Raw genomic sequence first — 19,157 nt, 5'->3', positions numbered from 1 at the left:
TTTTAAAACCAGGCTTCATTTAGCAGCATTCCCTCTCAAACTCATAAATGATGAAAGCAACATAATAGCAAATGGCTTGCAAGAAGGTGACTCTGCTGCATTTATTTCTCAACCTGAGAATGTGGGGACAATCAATGACCATGAAATGGGCTTTAGTAATTCCTTCTCAGAGCAGGAGCATGAGGAGTAGTCAGCTGTACTGGTAGCTGCACAAAATATGAAATTTAAATGTAGTTTCTGTTATTGGACATGAACACCCAACAAGGTGTCCAGTTTAGGAAGACATTGCCTGTAGAAACATGTTTATGGATGGTATTTGAATGAATGATAATTGTGGTTTTCAGGGGGGATTTATGTATACATGTATGTATGTGTATATATATCTATAGCTATATCTCTGTCTTTTTACTTTTTCAGAAAAGAAGCAGCTGATTTCTATGCTGATTATCGAGCAAAACCCTTTTATCAGTAGGTATATCAATTTCAGCTTGACATGTATTAAGCTTATTTATTGAACGCACAAAATTAATTTACTATTTTTGATGCCATGGGACTTTGGGAGAATCAGAGCTTGTCTTAGTTGAGTGGAGCCCTTTGCAAAGCATGCACCTTTTCTTCTTCCTCCAGGGAGAGATCCTTATTTCAGCTATTTATGGTTTTAACTCACACTTTTTACAACCCAGTGGTATCAGGGGAATGCCTTTTGTCCCTCAGAAGTGAAAATGCTCCTAGCAGGACAAAACTTCAAAGCCAAGAGAAGGGCTGTCTTCAGGATCAGGGTGGAGCTTGCAGATGCGAATTAGGGGGAACACTTAGTTGTAAGAATTGATTTGGTAACAAATATCCCAAATAATAAGTAACTGAAAGGATAGTTCATAGGGTAGTTTTTACTGAACTGCTACCCTTGGACAAATGTCAAACTTGCATGATGTTAGACTGCTGCACCTGATGTGAGAAACCTTAGTCTTTCCATAACTGACCAGATGGATGCTTATGACCCAGAGATTGAATCGTTTTTACTTTTCCTGAAAGTGCCAGCAACTTTCTTTTCCTCCCTCTCCACTTTGCATTCTGCCTCTTCTAGGGAGAAGGTGCCTTGTGTTTTTCAGCCATATTGGTGCATGTGTTTGCACTGATGTGGTTGAAAGACCTGGTTTCAGTTCTGACACGAAGTGCTTGAGAACTAGCATTGCCAGATGCTCTCCAGCAGCAGCAGCTGATTTGTTGTGGGTCCAAACTCAAGCCCTTCAGAGAGACATGGCCCCAGGCTATGTCTGACCATGTTGGAGGTCAGAGAATGCATGATTTGGAATTGCCTTTTCTTTGCTGAGTAAGCCTGCTTGAATATGTTGATAAATAATCAAGAATTTTGCCTGAAGTCTTATTTCACAGATGTCTATCTATACTAATGGTAATTGTCTGAGGAACTGTAGCCTTTGTCCTCTGTGATGTGCCTGTCTCCCATCCTACAGTCCTATTTGCTACATCTTCTGTATATGATTTTTCTCTAAATTAGAAATAAAAAGCTCTAGAGCATTCCAAATCAAATAGAAACAAGAAACTTCAAGGCAGTGAAGTGTGAAATACACGACTCATTTATATTTGATGTTTTATATTGTCTTTAAATTCAGATTTCATTTGCAAGTTCACTAGTAAATGTAAGTCTAGTGAATAGTAAGGAAAAATAATAGTTCTATTGTTTGGAAAATAATGGCTTTCATATTAAAGAAATTTTTAAAAAATTCAAGGATTAGTCTGCACAGTAAATAGTGTTGTAGAAATTGCTTTGTTCTTGGATGTATGTATGTGTACTGTTTAAATGTCCTAAACAAGCAGACTCTGACCAACAGAACCTGATATCCAATCACTTTTTATTGTGTTGTTTCTTTATGTAATTTTAAATAGTTTTAACATTGTTTCTTTTTCGAAAAACTACTAGGATTTTTCTTCTCTTCTTGACCAGGGATCATTAGGAAGAAGGTAGTTGGAGAAGCATGCACATCCACAGTTATAATTGTGTAAAGCTCTTCTTTTTAACAAAATAGTACAAAACTCAGGGCCAATGTTCTCCTTCGTTGGTTCTGTCCAGACTAAACAGTGAAAAGACAGGCTTATTGGTATGGATGTTTTGTGAAGATACCATAGTTATTGGTATTCTGTTTAGTTTTTAAATGGAATGTTTGGGTTACCAATTTTGGATGGTTGTTTTCTATTGTGAGATGGTCAAGACAGGAGGCAGGCTGCTCCTGAAAACAACTTCTCCTTATTTGGATTCATCCCATTAAAATCAGTTGAGTTATGCCAAGATGTAATAGCTCACTTTTTGAGTAAGTCCCTTATTCCATGCTAATTTTCAACTCCTTCCCTTCTCTCCCACTTTGGACGCTGGCTGGGCAAAATCCATGGCAGACATCTGTGGGGCAGTGCTGATGTTCTGTCAGTGGGGTACACATCCAGGTCATGTATGAGAGCCTTGAAATGCTGCTGTGCAGAAGAGGAAAGCTTAGGAATCATTCCTGTTAGTCAAGTGGTTACCAGGGTCTCTCCTTCACTGTTACCAGGACATCAGTACTGATCCTTTAAAAATTCTTTTGAAATCTAGGAGTCTACAGAGTAGCTTGAGTGAGTTTGGGTTAGCTACATGTTGCTTTTTTTCTACAACCATAATAAGGGAATGTCTGCACATGACCTAATCTGACCTGTTCCCCAAAGTAAAGTCAACTTCAAAGTTAGATCAGGTTGCTCCAGATCTTGTCAGTTTGAGTTCTGAGCATCTCCACTGGGTCACGTTTTTGTTGGTTTTAATTTGTAGCGTGAATCACCATGTGCTGTTTCCCTTTTGCAGTGAGCTTCTCCAGATAATAATGAGTGGCCCCATCCTTGCTATGGAGCTCTTAGGAGATGATGCTGTGAGTAAGTGGAGAGCAATACTGGGGCCAGCAAACCCTGCAACGACTGAGAGTGATACACTGGACAGCATCGCGGAGAGCTTTGGATATTGTGGCCTCAGAGATGCAGCTTATGGCCCAGATTCAGTTGCTTCAGCTGCTAAAGTAAGTTTTTGACTTTCTTGACTGAGGTTTATTTTTACTTTTATCTGCTAACAACCAGATTAGGAATTTCTCATTTTGTTTCTACACTTGAGTTCATAACTAGTTTACATATTCTTCATGTGCTTCTTTTTAGCATGGAAAAATAAACTGTCTGAAAAGAGAAATCTTGTTTATCACAAAGGTGAATCTTGGGTGCTTTGATCAGGAGAGCATGCCTGGTCATTTTTATTGTCTCCTGTACATCACAAACGGTGATGTATTGCATAGTCTGTGTAATCTACCTATAGTCTACCAATGTTGGTCATAAAAAGAAAGGGATTAAATGATTAAATCTTTTTGTGCGCTCTTGTGTTTTACACATCTGTTCTCCTTCACAGTTCTCACTAGTGCTCTGCTTGCAGCCTACTTTGCTGTTATTGTTCAGAATGAAAAATTAAAAACCAGGCCACTTTGTAGTGCTTTGTGCTTTGAGAGGTAACACAGTGGACATGGCTTTGAGGAGTTTGGTTCCATTTTGCTTTGTTGGCCATGTTTCTTTTCTCAGTGCTAAGAAAAAGCCCTGGGACTGGGTAATAGATATTACTATTTCTGTAGAATTAAGGTGACTTTTGTGTCCATTGTTGTGGGATAGATATGCTAATAAATTATAGCAAGAATAATGTTTATCTCATGGTTGATTGATGTGTTGCTTGGTGTCTCAGCTGTAAACCACTTTAGCTGGGAAAAGATACCAATTGTTGCTTCCTTGATTCTAGTCTTCCCTCTTTAACTTGGAACAGCTGCAGTAGCACAGCTGGAGACAGACCTCTGGTTAAATAGTTAGATGTCTTCATATATAAGGGTGAAAGTTTCTCTTTTTTCCTGTGTACTACCATGACAACTGCGCCAACTTCTGAACTGAGAGTGTAGGAAGGAGTATCTATTAGCATAAATTCTTGGTTAGAAGCATAAGTATGTGCTTAGGTTTTAGTTTGTTATTCTTGCTGCATTTCATTATTTTTGAAACTATGTCTGAAGGCCCCGGTCATCTGCAGCATTTTTATGACACTGAGATTATTTTGCTGAACATCTGCAGATGTGTGCATCTTTGTGGTGTTAATGATACCTCTCTTTAATAAATCAAACAACATTTTGAATTTAGTGCCCCGTGCCTTTATTAATTTAGTAGGCCTAGTATTATATGGCTGTATAGCAGTTGTTATGGAAACTAGTTGGCTGTGCCTGCAGAAGATTTGCTGAAAAGAAGGAAATATAAGATAAAGGGACCTAAATTAACTCTCCTGACAGAAAACTGAAGTCTCAACCACATTTAATGAATGTACTGTAAGATCAACATTTAGAGTGGAAAGCTGCATTGTTCTTTTGATGGCAAAATGACAAATGAAAGTATGTCTCTGATACATTCTAAGCTGCTGTCTCTCTGCAGGCCAAATTTTGTAATTTCTTTAGATCAGGAATAAAGGGTAAGGAAAATGATATTTTTTTTTAAGGCTCAACAAGATTATAGTTTGGCCTTTCATAATGCAAGTCCTTTAGCATTATTGAGTTAATTTCCTTTTATGAATTTTAGTGGATAAAACTAAGTGTTAACTATTACATGTATTTTACTGCCGTTTTCTGGCTGCTTCTTTTGGAGTAAATAGCAATTAATAGAGTGGGACAAGTTCCTTGAATCATGCAGCATTTTATCAGTAGAAGGATGTAAGGAATGAACCCTGTTGTCTCAGGTGCACCCACTTAAAAGGTGGATTATTTGCCAGCAGAAAAACAAATACGCTTTTTCCATCTGTTGAAAGACACATTGTCCAGGATCCACTGCCCAAGATCCAAAGCACAACAAGTTTGAATTGTGTAATTCTTCAAGAAGGGATTACAGAAATGGTTGAAGTGCCATGAGCTAAATGTGAGTCTATTCCATTTAAGCTGAGCTAGTAAATTAAGGGAGACAGTTCCAGGAAATGGCCTTTAGCATTGCTACTGTTATACAGGAAAAAATCAAATACATTTGGTAGTAGTATTTCTTGGATGAAACATTTTCTCTTAAATAGAAATGTATCATTTCTCTTACTGAATTTGACCAATAGGTAAGAAATGGAACCTGTGTTTTGCACATTTGTTGATTGGCAGATTGTGTAACATATGTGAATAAATGGTATGGAAAAAGTATGAAGCTGGCAGTGAACAGTGATAAATACCACAGAGGAAAAACACCTGACTGCCAAGTTCACCCCAGTATGGTCTAAGACACAAGGTATCTGATGCCTAAATAATGATGGTGGGAAGAAAGAAATTGAAGACAAAAAGGTTTCTTTGATTTATCTGAGAAATCAAAGCCATTGGGTTCATCAGCTTCAATTCAGTAAGACTGAACTAATTAATAGAATTAATATAATTTAAAAAAATTATAGGGCCAATAAGGCATGAGAAGTGACGCAGCAATTTTAGACAAAGTTTAGTTGTTTAAGATGAAGAAAATGTAAAGAATTTGGAAGGAGGTCCGTTTTGTATATGGAAAGAAAACATACTGAGAAATGGATAATAGTTGTATTTTTGCTTATGTAGTGGAAAAGATGATTTGAAAAAAAGGAAAAATAAAATATGTGTGTAAGGGAGTGGATTTGGAAAGATGCTGAGGAAAGAGAGAGAGTATTAGTAAAGCTGGGAACACCTCTACCAAATTATTGTTGCATCAGCATTTTGAGTGCTCCGAGTATGAACAGATTGCATTGCAGAACTGAAAGGAAGATATTGCAAGAAGTACTCCAGCCCTGTTTTTGTGATTGTAGCAGTGATGCCAGAGAGGAAAAGATACATTTGAGATAATGCTTCAGGGAAGAAGTATTCATAGGAAAAAAATATGCACTAAAGGTTTATCTTCTGTGATTATGGATACTTCAGATGTTGTTACTCATGATAAAAGCTGATGTGTGCAGCTAGATCAATCTAAAATGTGTTTTATTACAATTGTTTTCAGGAGCTGGAGCTGTTCTTTCCCTCCAGTGGAGGTCGTGGACCAGTCAGCAGTGCCAAATTCACAAACTGTACTTGTTGCATTATTAAGCCTCATGCTGTTAATGAAGGTAAGCAATGCAGATAGCAGAGGAGAAAGCAGTATGTGTCTGTTGTATCCATGACCATTCCTCTGCCCTCTTTTTGGGAGAATGAGACTGTGTGAGCAAAGGGTGTATTTCACATGCAAAAGCTTGCAGATACATTGTCTTTCATTTAGTATTTCTGCAGTTCATTTCCATGAAGAGTGAGTGGGTCATGTGCTTTCCATGCAGATACCTGTTCACTTCAGAATAAGAAGGTAGAGGTGAAAAAGATTAAAACCTATGTGAGGTGTGACATATCTTATTGTGACAGCTTCCCATGTCCTTGCTCCTGTCTGCCCAGCACAGTCACCTGCTGGAGGTTAGCATCCTCCCAAGAGAGTGAAAGCAGGACACCTGGCCATGATCCAGGGCTCTCTGCTCAGGCAGTAGCACATCAGATCCAAATGACTCACAAAGGGAGATCTGTGCTGCTACAAATCTCTTTCTACTGAATGTGCTTGGGATGGAAAGTAGGAAAGGCTTGTTTATGAAAGTGAGCCAAAGACCTAAATCATTTGGTGGATTCTGTGGTGCTTTCTGTGCTGGAGAATGCCCTGGAAGTTTGCCATATGAGTATTGGGAATGTTTAATGCTCTGCTGTTACCATGCAAAAATAACCTCGCTTGTGTGTCCTGTACTTAGATCCAGGAGCATGTGTAGGAGCAGTGAGCACAGTAAAATATTTTGACTCAGGCACTGAAACAGTATTTTTGAATGCAGAATAAATATTGCCATGTGAGAACATAGAGTTTTTTCTTAGTAAGATGCAGAGCACACTGCAACATTCTAATCACTTCTTTGTGGATAGCTTAAATGGAAAGAGCAGAAGTGGCTGGAGCAGTTTCCAGGCCTTTCACACCTCAGGTGGGAAGTCTAGAGAGCTTGCTGAAATTAAAAAAGGCTTTCACAAGGAGGAGTTTCGTAGCTGGTACTGATAATGTGCCTGTTATCTCTTCCAGGCCTTGCATGGCATTTGCTGCTGATAAGTCTGCCATGCAGTAAAGACACAGCGATGTTCCTTTTACAGAAATATGGACAGCAGCTGGGACTATGATTTTACCCACCTACATGTTTGCAGAGGATACACTTTTCTGTGGCAGGATTGTTAGAGTCCTTCATTTGACTGTAAAAATAGCAAAGTGGATGGCATGGACTGTTTTTTTTTTTAGACTTAAGATAAAATTTCTATTACATATAAAGGTTCAGACTCAGGTTTTCTCTTGCTATTTTTAATCTTACTCATCTCTGTACATTTCAGTGTGATGTCTGTTCCTTTTTTCTTCTGGAACTTCTCTGAATTTTTCTGAGTTGTCAGAAGACAAATTGTGACCCTATTTGCACATCCCTCTGGGTGTGTGAGTGCCTGTAGGAGGCTGAAGGTGGTGAGGAGAGGAGGTATGAATGTATGTAAACAAAAAATGTGTGTGCACATCCGACTTTGTAGTGTGAGTGCTGGTCTTAATGTACCCTATATAGTCCCTTTTCTCACTCCACAGAGGGCTGGAAAGTCAGAGGACAGCTGCCAAAAAGCAACTGAAATTTGAAAGACAAAAAGTGTACCTTGTGTGAGCATTCTCCCTCCATACAGCTGTAATTACTACCCTCAAAAACAAAGAGATCAGAATTGACTTCTCTAAGTCAGCAGATTGTTTTAACACTCTGTTGTGGTTTAACCACAGCTGGCCGCCAAACCCCACACAACCGCCTGCTCACTTCTCTGGGATCGGGGAGAGAATTGGAGGAGTAAAAGTGAGGAAACTCATGGGTTAAGATAAGGACAGTTAAATAGGTAAAGCAAAAGCTGCACACACAGTCAGGTAAGTGGAAGCACAGCAGCTGGAGAGGAAAATAGGTAAAGCAAAAGCTGCACACACAGTCAGGTAAGTGGAAGCACAGCAGCTGGAGAGGAAATCCTGTGTGGTCTTCAGGGGGAAAAGGTGGTTTGGCAAAGCCAGAGGCATGGAAAGAAAATCATGTGGGTCAAAGCATCAGAGCATCTTCTGCGTTGGAGTTTTGATTTGTGCTCTACAAATTTTCAGTACTGATATCTAAAAATAAACCTTTTTGCAATTTCCTATGCACTGCTGAGGCTTTGAACTTGGCTATCTAATTACCATGAATATAAGCTACTCATTACATATTTACATTTACATGAAGTTTCACTTATGTACTTCAGTTTATATGGAGACCTAGTCTTTATTTCTGTAGAGACATTTGGCTGAATTAATGATTTGAATTTTGCTTTCTGGCCCTTTTCCCCAGTGTTTGTTTTTCCTCCAGAGTCTGTTGCATAACTGATTCTTAGAAGGAAAAGTCTTCCTGGCTTTCTGTCCTAGAAGATGATTTGCTTTAATGGCAGCTGTAAACTAGGGTGCTTTTCAGGATGTAATCTCTAGTTCATGCTGGTTAATTCTTGGGCACAATACTCTCTTATGAAATTACTTTGATAGCTACAGGTGGTTTCTATCTAGTGATAAAGTAGAGGAAAGTTAGTGTTGGTTTTATCTCTGGCCTTGCTGCCTCTCTCCTGATGGACATACAGAAGTGTCTGGTCTAGGCAGCCACAGCAGCACAGCCCGGCCAACCACAGCAGGAGCTGTGCAGTGCCCAGGCAACTGAGAATTCCTGTAAGCAGGAGTGTCAGCATGTCTGCCAGGCTGCAGAGGAACCCTGGCCTGCTAAACGGTCTTGGGGGAGCAAGGTGAAGTTTAACCTCGGCTGTCAAGAGTGCTCGTAATGCTGGCATCACTGGCCCTCTAGGAGTTGTGCCCTGCACATCTCTTAAAGAAGTAGGGCCATAGCTATTGTGTCCGTTTGGTGTCAGCGTAACATCTGTGGAGGATCAGAAAGGGGTAGGCCGTGGAAGGCAGTGTAGCCCAGAGGATTCTGGAGTAGACAGCTTCAGGGAGCTCCCTGGTGGCTGCTCCCAGTGGAGATGGAGAACTTCCCTGGCTGGCAGCAATGAGATGGTTGTATTTTAGCTCTGAAGAGGCTTTGCAGAGCAGTCCAATTCTTCTTCACTGAGAGCTAGAAGAATGCAAAAGCAACCCGATGCTACTCCAGGCAAATTTGTTCTGACCAGGGCTGCATCAGTTAGACATGATGGGTTTATCCCCTCTAGAATCTGTTAACTTCTCAGTGTCTTTCAGTTTCCTCCTCTTCTCCTGAGACCAGTTTTTAGTCAAGTAGGTTGGTAACTAGTAAGCACAGCTCTAGGATTGTATTGTTAAGTCATTTAACAATTTGAAGATTTTAGTGTTGGTCTGTGTCTTGTAATCCTCCTGCTTCTTGTGCTTCTGATACTTGAGATACAAGATCATAGTTGCAATCACATAAACATTCTTTTTTTGTAATTCCCCTCGTGTTAGTAGATTTGGAGGTATTGGCGCTAGTGCTCAGAAGCCAAACTTGTAAATTCACCATGATGAGTAAACATCAGTGTAGTGCCCTTAGGACAGTTATGATTCGACTGTTTTGTGAGCAGAAATAGCACCCTATAGATCACTGGGTGGGATTAACTTTTAGTATTTTTATGTGTAACAGTTTAGTCATGTTTGCTGTAGGAAGTAGACGTTGGTATTTCGTGGCAGGTTTAAAGTTTCTTTGATGTGGCCTTTAGTTCTTCCTTGGAAAATTAGCAGGCGAAAAAATTTAAAATAGAGATGATCAGGCTATAAAGACTGCGGTCAGAAGTGTGTGATATGCAAACTGAAAAGGCTGCCTAGAGGAAAGGAAGCCTCTATGGTTTTCAGAGGTCCTAGGCATGAGACTGACTACCCAGACAGGTTTGCTCTCCTTGTATGTGTTAAGCTTGAGATTTTTTTCTAATGTATCGGCTAAATTAAATCCTTCTTCCTCTTAATTAAAAAATATACAGTGCTGTCTTCCACAGTATTCTTCAACTAAAGAAAATTCAAATCTCATAGAAAATAAAAGGAGCAGGAATACCTTCTTGCCAAGAAAAAGATACTGTGTGGAAATGTGGTTTTAGACCTGTTCTGAGTGGATGATAAAACTTAGACCTCTTCTATATTAACTTAGTAGCTAGTGGACAGCTTTAGAAAGTTGTAGAACTTTATATTCATTAACAAAATGTTGCATGTCAGGAAATCATAAGAACCATATTTCTTTCTTTATGCAAAGGCAGAAAAGTTCCAAGTGAGAGAATAGTTTGTAGCTCCAAAGACAAATCTAAATGTGACAAAAAGAATACTGAGGATGGTAGTTCAGTCTCAGACAAGTACAGAAACAAGGTTTACTTATGTAGAATCTCAGGTGAATTTACTGTACAAGAGAGAGTGAGGAGTGTAGAGCAAGGGAATCTGGCCTTGTAGTGGATTATCTGACTGCAGACAACTGAAGGACTGTCCTGGCACACAATAGACTTGTTGCTCTTTGAAAGAGAAGGCATCACTATGAAAATGTTCAGTTCACCTCGGTATAATGCTAAGTGTACTTACTTGTGTGTCGTTAGGAAACTGAATAAGCTGGAAAAGAAAAAGAGGATGGTATTGTAGAGATACAAATCTATTATCACTCTTAGCACTACTTATCTATTTCATAGGTTTTTCTCAAGGCAATTTGTATTCATTAGATATAAAAACTCTGGAAATTGTTGGCTTTTTTTTTTTACCTTTTTAGGCATAAGTCTGAGGAATTAAGTATTTTTATTTTCAGGAGACCTAGAATTAGAATAGGGTTTTCAGAAAACTGGCTTGAGAAAAAATGAGGAGTGCAATTTTCTCGTAAGTTATCTGAAAGTACATCTTCTGTCTGTGATAAGTGTGCAGATAATAGAAAGGTGAAGTGCAGATGCAGTGGAGTTTATACCCCATTACAGGTAGAACCTTTCTTTGGATTTTGTCTACAAGACTGAGTGCTAAGTGGAAGGAATTATTTGTAGATAGAATCTGGAAGCAAAAAAAAATAAATTGTGGAATGAACAAAAGTCTTTGCAGATACTTCAGAGTGGATGGTTTGAGACGTGACCTCAGGGTATTCCCACATGCAACATGGCAATCTTAGTGCTGCAGTCATGTGAGGACTAACTAGTAAAACACTGCTTTCAGCTGCAGGCATTCTTTTGCAGACAGACTTGCCCAGGGAGGAGAGGTATTTTATGTCAAATGAAATGCCGTTTGTTTCTTGTGTTTTCCTCGAATATATATACTATGTAGGATGTTGAAACATTTGGTGGTGTCTAGTGGTGCTGGGTTTTTTTTGGTTGATTGGGTGTTTTTCTCTTTAGAGAAGCTAGAAAAAAGTAGTTAAAGTGAAAACAACCTACTTTGTCCCTTCATCACCGTTTTTTAGAATAAAAAAGATTTAGCTTTCATGAAATCAGTCATCCATACGCTTCCATCTGTGTTGTTAATTCTTTGCTGTAGTTGTAGTGATGGATATTCCTTGCCAGGGATGTTTGGTTTTGAAACCAAGCCCATAGTGTTTCTTGGTTTATTTCTGCCTAAACTTTTAGCACCTTGGCATTGGTTTCCCAGCTTAGACTGATTTTTGATTTCAATGACTACTGGGAAAGTGACATCTATTTTTTTGATGTACGAAAAATATATTTTACATTTAAATAGATTTTAGTAGGGGAGGAGGTGAACTGAATTTGGAAATCCTTTCTGACAGTTTGAGATGGGATGGAAGAGGAGGAGATACACTTCTGAGTACCAAACAGATCAAATGGCACAGCCAATCCTTGCTCATAAGTATCTTCCAAGTGGAAAAAAATGTATTTGCTACTGTGTTCAGTAGACTTATAGTGGTGATGTTCATGTTACTGGAAATCATCTCTGTGCAGGGACGATGGTATTATTGTAAAATAAAAAAGAGACATTAGAAATGAGTGTTTACTACTGCATTTTGGGATTTTCACTTGTAAAGGGTTAGAGAAAAGTCAATTAGAAGAGTGGACCAGGATAGTGAAACTTCTTTTCATACCAAGGAAACTGATTAATCAGGACTGTATAATTTCATTGAAATCACTCTGGTTGATGGACGTTTACCAACATGTCTTTTGTGAAGGAAAATATTCTATATTGATCTCTGAATTCTCCAAGTATGCCTTTTCTAAAGGAAGGTAAAACAGTGTAAGATAGCCTAATTCACTTGGTTATCAGTGCCTTTGTTAAAGTTCTTTGCTGTCAGGAAACCAGAATTTTCCTTTCGTGGAGTAAATTGTTTGTTTAGATCCTTACAACATAGGCATCCACATAGCTTTAAATGTCTTCCTGAATGTAGGACTGGCCATGAGCACGTCAGATTAAAAGAGCTTTACAAACAAAGTCTTATCAGGCATCCTGGGGCCAGTTCTTGTCAATATTGTCATTGATGGCTTGGATGAGTGAGGTTAGAGCGTGCTTGCAATGTTCACACATGGTGCCTACTGAAATTTTGAAGGATGTGAACAGAACATTTCTGTGAACAGAACATCAGAACATTCATTATGAATTACAGAAATTAAGTGATGCAAAGATGATGAAACTGAGTATAAACTGCATAACATTACTGTGGAGAAGGGATAATAAATGCAAAGATATAAAATAAAGAAGAACTGGCAGAGTATCAGTGAAAAGTTTGGCAAATTGTTGGTATAGTGATAAAACAGGCACAACCTGTGTTCACTATGTACCCACTAGTTCTGCTTAATGAAAATCCAACTAATTTATCATATCCAATTTCTGGGCTCTCTGTTTCAAAAAGAACAGAAAAAGAGAGCAAAAGAATAAGAGATTTAGCCAATGAAAGCTGTATGGGTTTAATTTATTTAACCTGAGGTAGGTAGGACAGGGATATACAGCTTTCTCTAAGTACATTTACAAAATATGTGCATATTTACTAATTTAGGAGAAAGAAGATTTAATGTAATCATTAAGGAATATTTTGCAGTGTGTCACTGGCCTGATGTTTGGTGATGTAATGGAACCTTAAGTTACCAGAAATTTTTGAGAACATTTTAGAAAAATGAAAAAAATGTGACCTTGCCTAATCTAACTCACTGTACCTTCAAGCAAAATGTAAATATATTGAAGTCTCTTCTTTTACTACCCTTTTCAAATCAGAGTGTAAGGAGAAAGGCAAGATACTCGATCTGAAGACAGCCAAGACACAGAATATAGGAATATGTCATAGTCTTTTGCCAAGTGGAAAATAATTACAGAGCTTACAGTGTATTTACTGTTGTTCTAGGAGAGTGAGTTGTTGAACTTTCCAGATTGTAGGGGATCACATGAAGATTTTAACCTCCAAATTAATTTGACAGTGAAATAGTAGATTAAAGTTATTGTTTGTAATTATAGGCTAATGCACATTCCAAGGAGTAAATTTAACCACTTCCTCTCTGTAGCTGTAACCATTAATGAGAAGTCTCATGCACAGTGTTCAGCAGGGATAACCAGAGAAAAGGAGAGAAATGTTACTAAGATTGTGAATGGTTTGAATTACAATACTGAATGCTTTCATATAATCCAGTGGTATTATCATATGGATAATTTTATTTATCCATATGATAATAGTTATCCATATGATAATATTTATTTAAATTTATTTATTTATTTTATTATCCATATAATAAGATATCATATTTAGTTTTTGATACCATGTTTAGTTTGTTATTAAGAAATAAGCAAAAATAAATGAAATTCATTATAGCCATAGAAACATTCTACTAGCCGGAATGATTGATCGTAATCTTCTTAAGTTGAAAGAAAAATAAAATCTGATTGGATGTGCTAAAGGAGTATAAAGTAATGAACATCGTGAAAGAAAGAGCAAAGCAAATTGGGTATTTATTTTGAAACTTTCTCTTAACACACAACAAAGAAAGAAAACTACGCTATTCTGGGTTTTGGGTTTTTTTGCAGATATACAGCTGTCAGTTAGAGTTCAGCATAACTGTGGCACAAATATTGACTTTTGTTCATAATACTGCTTTCTTCTCCAAATTCTCTTCTCCAATGGCTCACACTGCCCAGCCAAATTGCTGGATACTTTGTATAGTCTGGTTCTGATCTTTGCCTTGAATTTCTCTATGGGCCTTTGTATCTGAATGCTGAGTGTGACTCTTCCCATCTGTTCCCATGTAAGAATTTCCAGAATACGTTTTTGTCTCTATGGCTTTTCATCATTCTGCATCTTATAATGCCCTGTCTCCCATTCGCGTGTGGTCTTGCCTTGTTCACAGAAGTTCAGAAAGTTGCAGCTGAAATTAAGCCTTTGAACCTTTCCCCCCCTTTGGATCTGTCAGTTCCCATTCTCAGCTGAGTCACATAGTTGGTCATTTTGGTTTCAAGGCCCCCTGAGATTTAATATCTGTATGCATAATTTTTCTTGTGCTAGCAGTATCCTGACTTCTACTTTCCAGTAAGGCCGTGTGATATCTTTGTTTTCACTCCTTAACTTTTAGTATTTTCAGATGAATATTTTCTGTAAAGGTTTTCACCAGTGCTGCAGTGTTGACAAAGTTCTCCATAAATTTCTGTAAAACTGCCCTTCAATCTTCTCAAGTTTCTCCTTTAATATTCTCCTCTAGGTTTCTCCTAGACAGAAATGAGGGATAATGGAAAATCCTGGACTCTATCACTATGAACAATATTCTTTCAGCATTTCTCACATGCTCCTCTCTCCCCCATCTGGCTTTTCTTTTCCTCCTCATCACCAGCCTGGGAGGCTTTTGAGGTCCCCCTCTCCTTTGCTGGCCCAGAGTGTGTCACTCAGGAGACCCTCTGTCATTCCCTGGTGTGCCAGAGCACAGGTGCAAAAATGACTGCATATCCTTTTTCACACAGTACACAGTGGGGCTGGAAGACCAATAATTATAGATTATCACCATGACCAAACTTTTGGGGAGTCTAGAAATGGTGTATTTATGCTGCATAGTAAACATGCCTAGAGTTGTGTTATTCCGAAGTAGAAAAAGAAGAAAAGAGCGAGAAACCTTGTTCTTCAGGGTATAGGTTGACCAACTGATAGGAAGAAGTGCACTTTTTGAGAAGGACATTTGTTATTTACTTACTGCCCAGTGTTTTCCAATGTTGTCTGAAACAAAGATTAGCAAGAACTTCAACTGAAATATATTGCAGGGGAGCCCAACTCTAAATCCCATTTTCCATCTTCTAGAGTTCAAAAAGGACTTTTCTTGGAGTCAAGCCTGATGGTGATTCTCTGGAGTTTTGAAATAGGATCTTATCACTTGGCAGTAAAGAATCATATTATTTCATTATACTATGAAGCAAAATTGCATTTCAAAATGTCAGAAAAAAGCATTAAATTAAATTTCTACTTATAGTTAGTGATATGTTAAGCACCCAGTAGAGGTTACTTTTAGAAGTATATTACTGGATGAGGTGGATCATCAATCTGATCAGTCATGGCAGTTTTTGTATTCCTGTCAAAAAACCCCTGATGTTCAAGAGGAATTATTTTTAATTATTGGAAGGATTTAAAAAAATGACATATGGAGGCTGAGATGAGGAATCTAGTTCTTGCCTTGATTTGAAAGCAGTCTGCTATCTTGCCTAATGAGCTTTTGTCAGAGGAATGGTTAAATTAGGAAACAGGTCAAGAAGAAAGGGAAGAGAATGTAACATTCCTATTCCTAGAGCTGGGAATGAGAATGAGAATTCTCTTCTAGGGAAGAGAATGTAACATTCCTATTCCTAGTGGTTCATGGTGCACTGGGACTGAAAGCTCCCCAGTAGCACAGCTGCTGGGGCTCATTGATTAAAGTGACTTGCATTAAACTGTTTTATTTTATCCCAATGCATAATTCTGCAAACAGTGGTAATATTTTTCAGTCTGATGTCTTCCCTGCTACTTTCTGTTTCTTAATGAAGAACAATTTTCAAATACTGTATGTTGTAAAGCAACCAAGTTGTATAATATTAATGTAACTGATGAAGTCTTGGTACTTTATAATTTTACCTGATTAAAATATATTGGAAAATTATTTCTGTCTATATTGGAAAACTATTATGTCCTGTACTAGGTGTGTAGTAATATAATGCTGCCCAGAAGACAAAAAATGTGTGCCTGAGCTCCCTTTCTTTCACTCTTTTTTCTTGGATTAGTGTTAAATTCCCTCAGTTGTATTTAGTAATGTTTGGGATTCTCTTGTGCTTTGTGACTGAAAATTTATCATAACTGGTGCCTAATCTGTGGCTTTGATTTGTGTTCTTACTGTAATCACATTTTAAACATCCACTGACCCTTTTTGAAGGGTCCTTAGAAAGTTGTTTTTTCACTACAGATTTGGATTTTAAAGTTGAAAAGAACTGTTGAAAGCTGCTGAAATGGCACTCTAATTAGCTCATATTTTCCTGAGCCTTATCTGCCCCCAAAGAGGATATGTCCCAGTTCAATCATGCAACTAGCTGAAAGCCTCAGACAGATCCCAGGCTGAGCCTTGAGCTTGCATTCTTCGATTGCTTGGGGATTACCTTTGTGCTTTTTGTTTCTATTTTGGTTCAGGTAGAATTTGAAAGGAAAGTGTCCCTAGGAGAAATGACACGTGGATTGCCTAAACTGGGACAAGGCAGAGCAAGTCACTGGATCTGTGGATCTGCGCTGCCACTGGCAACTTGCAATTTCCACATCCTGGAAGTGGAGCTAACATCCTGCTTTGCAAACATAAATGAAATCTCATGGCCTTTCTTCCTCAAGGCACTTTTAATTTTGTGGGTGAGATGTCTGTCTCTCTGAATGATGACAATAAGTCCTTTGGTTAAGCCTTTTGGATGTTGAAGACATGAACAATCTGTCTGGAGCAACAAAGTGCTCTGCTGCTCTGATAAGTGAGAGTGAACTCAGAAATACAATGGAGAGGAAAATCTTGATAGATTTATCACAATTATTAAAGAAACCTTGTATTAAAGACCTTTATGCAAAATACCTTCCTACTTTCATTTCTGTTGTTAAAGGACACTATCTCCTCTCTACACAAGATATAGGTCTTAGTGACTTCAGTAGACAAACAGTCCAGAAAGCTGAACAGAGTCCCCCTTTTCTTCTCTTATACATGGATTTTATTTGTAGGTTGTAAAACTGCTGAAGACAAAAGTTCTGTAAAAAGCAGATCTCCATAATACCCCCTAAGTTGATGTATTTTAATTAGATGCTTGCTGTCTTAGAGTGCCTATGCAAGTTGCCCATTCTTGACTGACTAAATGTAAAATGGATATTTGTCAGGCAAAGCAGCTGTCTCTTATGTTTCTAATAGCTTTTTCCCTGCAAGGGAGAGTGACCATTTATCTTCCAGTGCCTTGTCTTCATCTTTGCTGGTTTCTGGTGAAGCAGTTGACCAGAGTGTTGTCTTTGAAGTTTGAGAATGAGGAAATGTTTATGCTGTGTCACATATTTAATTAGTTAAATTCATTTATTTATTCAATTTATTTATTCATTTCCTGAATTATTCCCAGCCAGTCACTTGATCTCTTTACAAACTGCCCATTTATCTCTGAAAACAAGACTGAAGGCTCACTGCCTCAGTGGAATCTGTGTGGAAGCATCTGAGCTGCTCAGCCTTTACAGCAGAGTGGACAAAAAGAAATCAGAGCTCGGGGTTCTTTCTCTGATGTGCTCTTATATTTCCTGGGCAAACCTGTCCAAGACCCTTCATTTTGCTGTTGCAATATTTTATTTTTTTTTTAATCTTAAAAAATGGGTATTTTTTTTTCCTCTGGGTTCACAGAAGTGAACTTTCACCAAAACATGGTGGAACAGTATAGTGGGACAGGAATTGTATTTGCCTCTGCTTGTTTCTATGTTCTATAAACACAAAGAGCTGCATGGACTGAGTATGCACTGAAATCTCAGATATTCCTCTCAGTAGCTGGAAGATTTTTGGAAGAAATATGCAGTGTTTTGTAGAGGGAAAGTTTTTCTACACAAACTTAGTATGAAAATACGGTAGCAAATACTTCAGAGACATGCTTGGTTTTTTTTTCGTTTTCATTTTTAAATACAATTTTGAAAGCCTTTCAACCCTCAGTGTCATTTACTCAGAGCTTCCACTGACCTTTAAATGTGGTAGGAAGCTCCCCAGTCCTATGCCCCAGGTAGGCTGTATCTCAAGCATGCTATATCTTCCATACTAGCTTTGTTTTATTCTCATCTCCTAACTTTGTGCAGTGCTAAATATCCTGAAATTTAAAGACTACTTAATAAAAGGATCTGATGACCAGGAGTCACATCTGATGTAATGATTCGTTACAGGGTATTCTTCTGTGATTAACTCTTTTCTAGATAAATGTACAGAAATTTGTAGTTTCTCACAAATTGTACTAGAGGACAGGCATTTGTGTTCTATAAAAATACAATGATTCTGTGAAATTCACTCATACAGAGTACTGTGCTTGGCTGACATAATCCATAATCTCCAAAATTGCCTGATCTTATAAGCACGGGCAAATCTAAAAAATACATTCAGTGGAAAATCAGTGGTTTTTGTTTTCTGAAGTTCCATGTTTTGTTTTACAATATCAGTCAGTCTTTGAGGATGTGTTCTGGAGAGAAAAAGCAAGCAGTATCATCAGCAATAGCATATTTGTGAGCTGTAAACTTTGAAGGAATAGGTTACTTTGCACTAATGTGATTTTCCCATAGAAGACATTAACTCCTGTGCTAGTTTATTGGCAACATTTGTTATCATCCTGCATTGTTGCTGGCTTAAAGTAGGACCTGCAAAAAGAAAAAGACAGCTGGTGCTCTGAATTTGATGACTGATTAGCATCAGTATTGCCAGTGGGTCTTCATTAAAAATATAAATCTTCGTCTTGCAGCAACCGGGTGTTTTACAGTTGATCTGAGAAAAGAAAAGGCTTCGCTAATTACCTTTTTTGGTAGAAATTATTTTCAGCAGCTGCAGGGAGTTTAATTATTTGAAACCATCAATGTGTAAGCTCATAAAGAACATAGAGTGTGTGAACTCAGCCCTGTTCTCTGCTTCCTCTCAAGCATTACACAAACACTGTTTTTTCAGTTTGAGAATAAGCAGTATATTGGCATA

General features: G+C 38.1%; 1 protein-coding gene across 1 annotated transcript in view; it reads left to right on the top strand.

Annotated features, from left to right (window-relative positions):
• NME7 (NME/NM23 family member 7) overlaps nt 1-19,157 on the top strand; it is an 89,329-nt gene that overhangs the window by 29,749 nt on the left and 40,423 nt on the right. The window contains exons 5-7 of the mRNA XM_005486166.4: nt 418-468; nt 2,846-3,053; nt 6,028-6,133. Of these exons, the coding sequence (XP_005486223.2) occupies nt 418-468; nt 2,846-3,053; nt 6,028-6,133 (365 nt within the window). The remainder of the gene's footprint in view (nt 1-417; nt 469-2,845; nt 3,054-6,027; nt 6,134-19,157) is intronic.

The sequence above is a fragment of the Zonotrichia albicollis genome, chromosome 2 (genome assembly GCF_047830755.1).
Source record: "Zonotrichia albicollis isolate bZonAlb1 chromosome 2, bZonAlb1.hap1, whole genome shotgun sequence".
Classification (NCBI taxonomy): Eukaryota; Metazoa; Chordata; class Aves; order Passeriformes; family Passerellidae; genus Zonotrichia; species Zonotrichia albicollis.
This window is presented reverse-complemented; position numbering and strand designations above follow the sequence as displayed.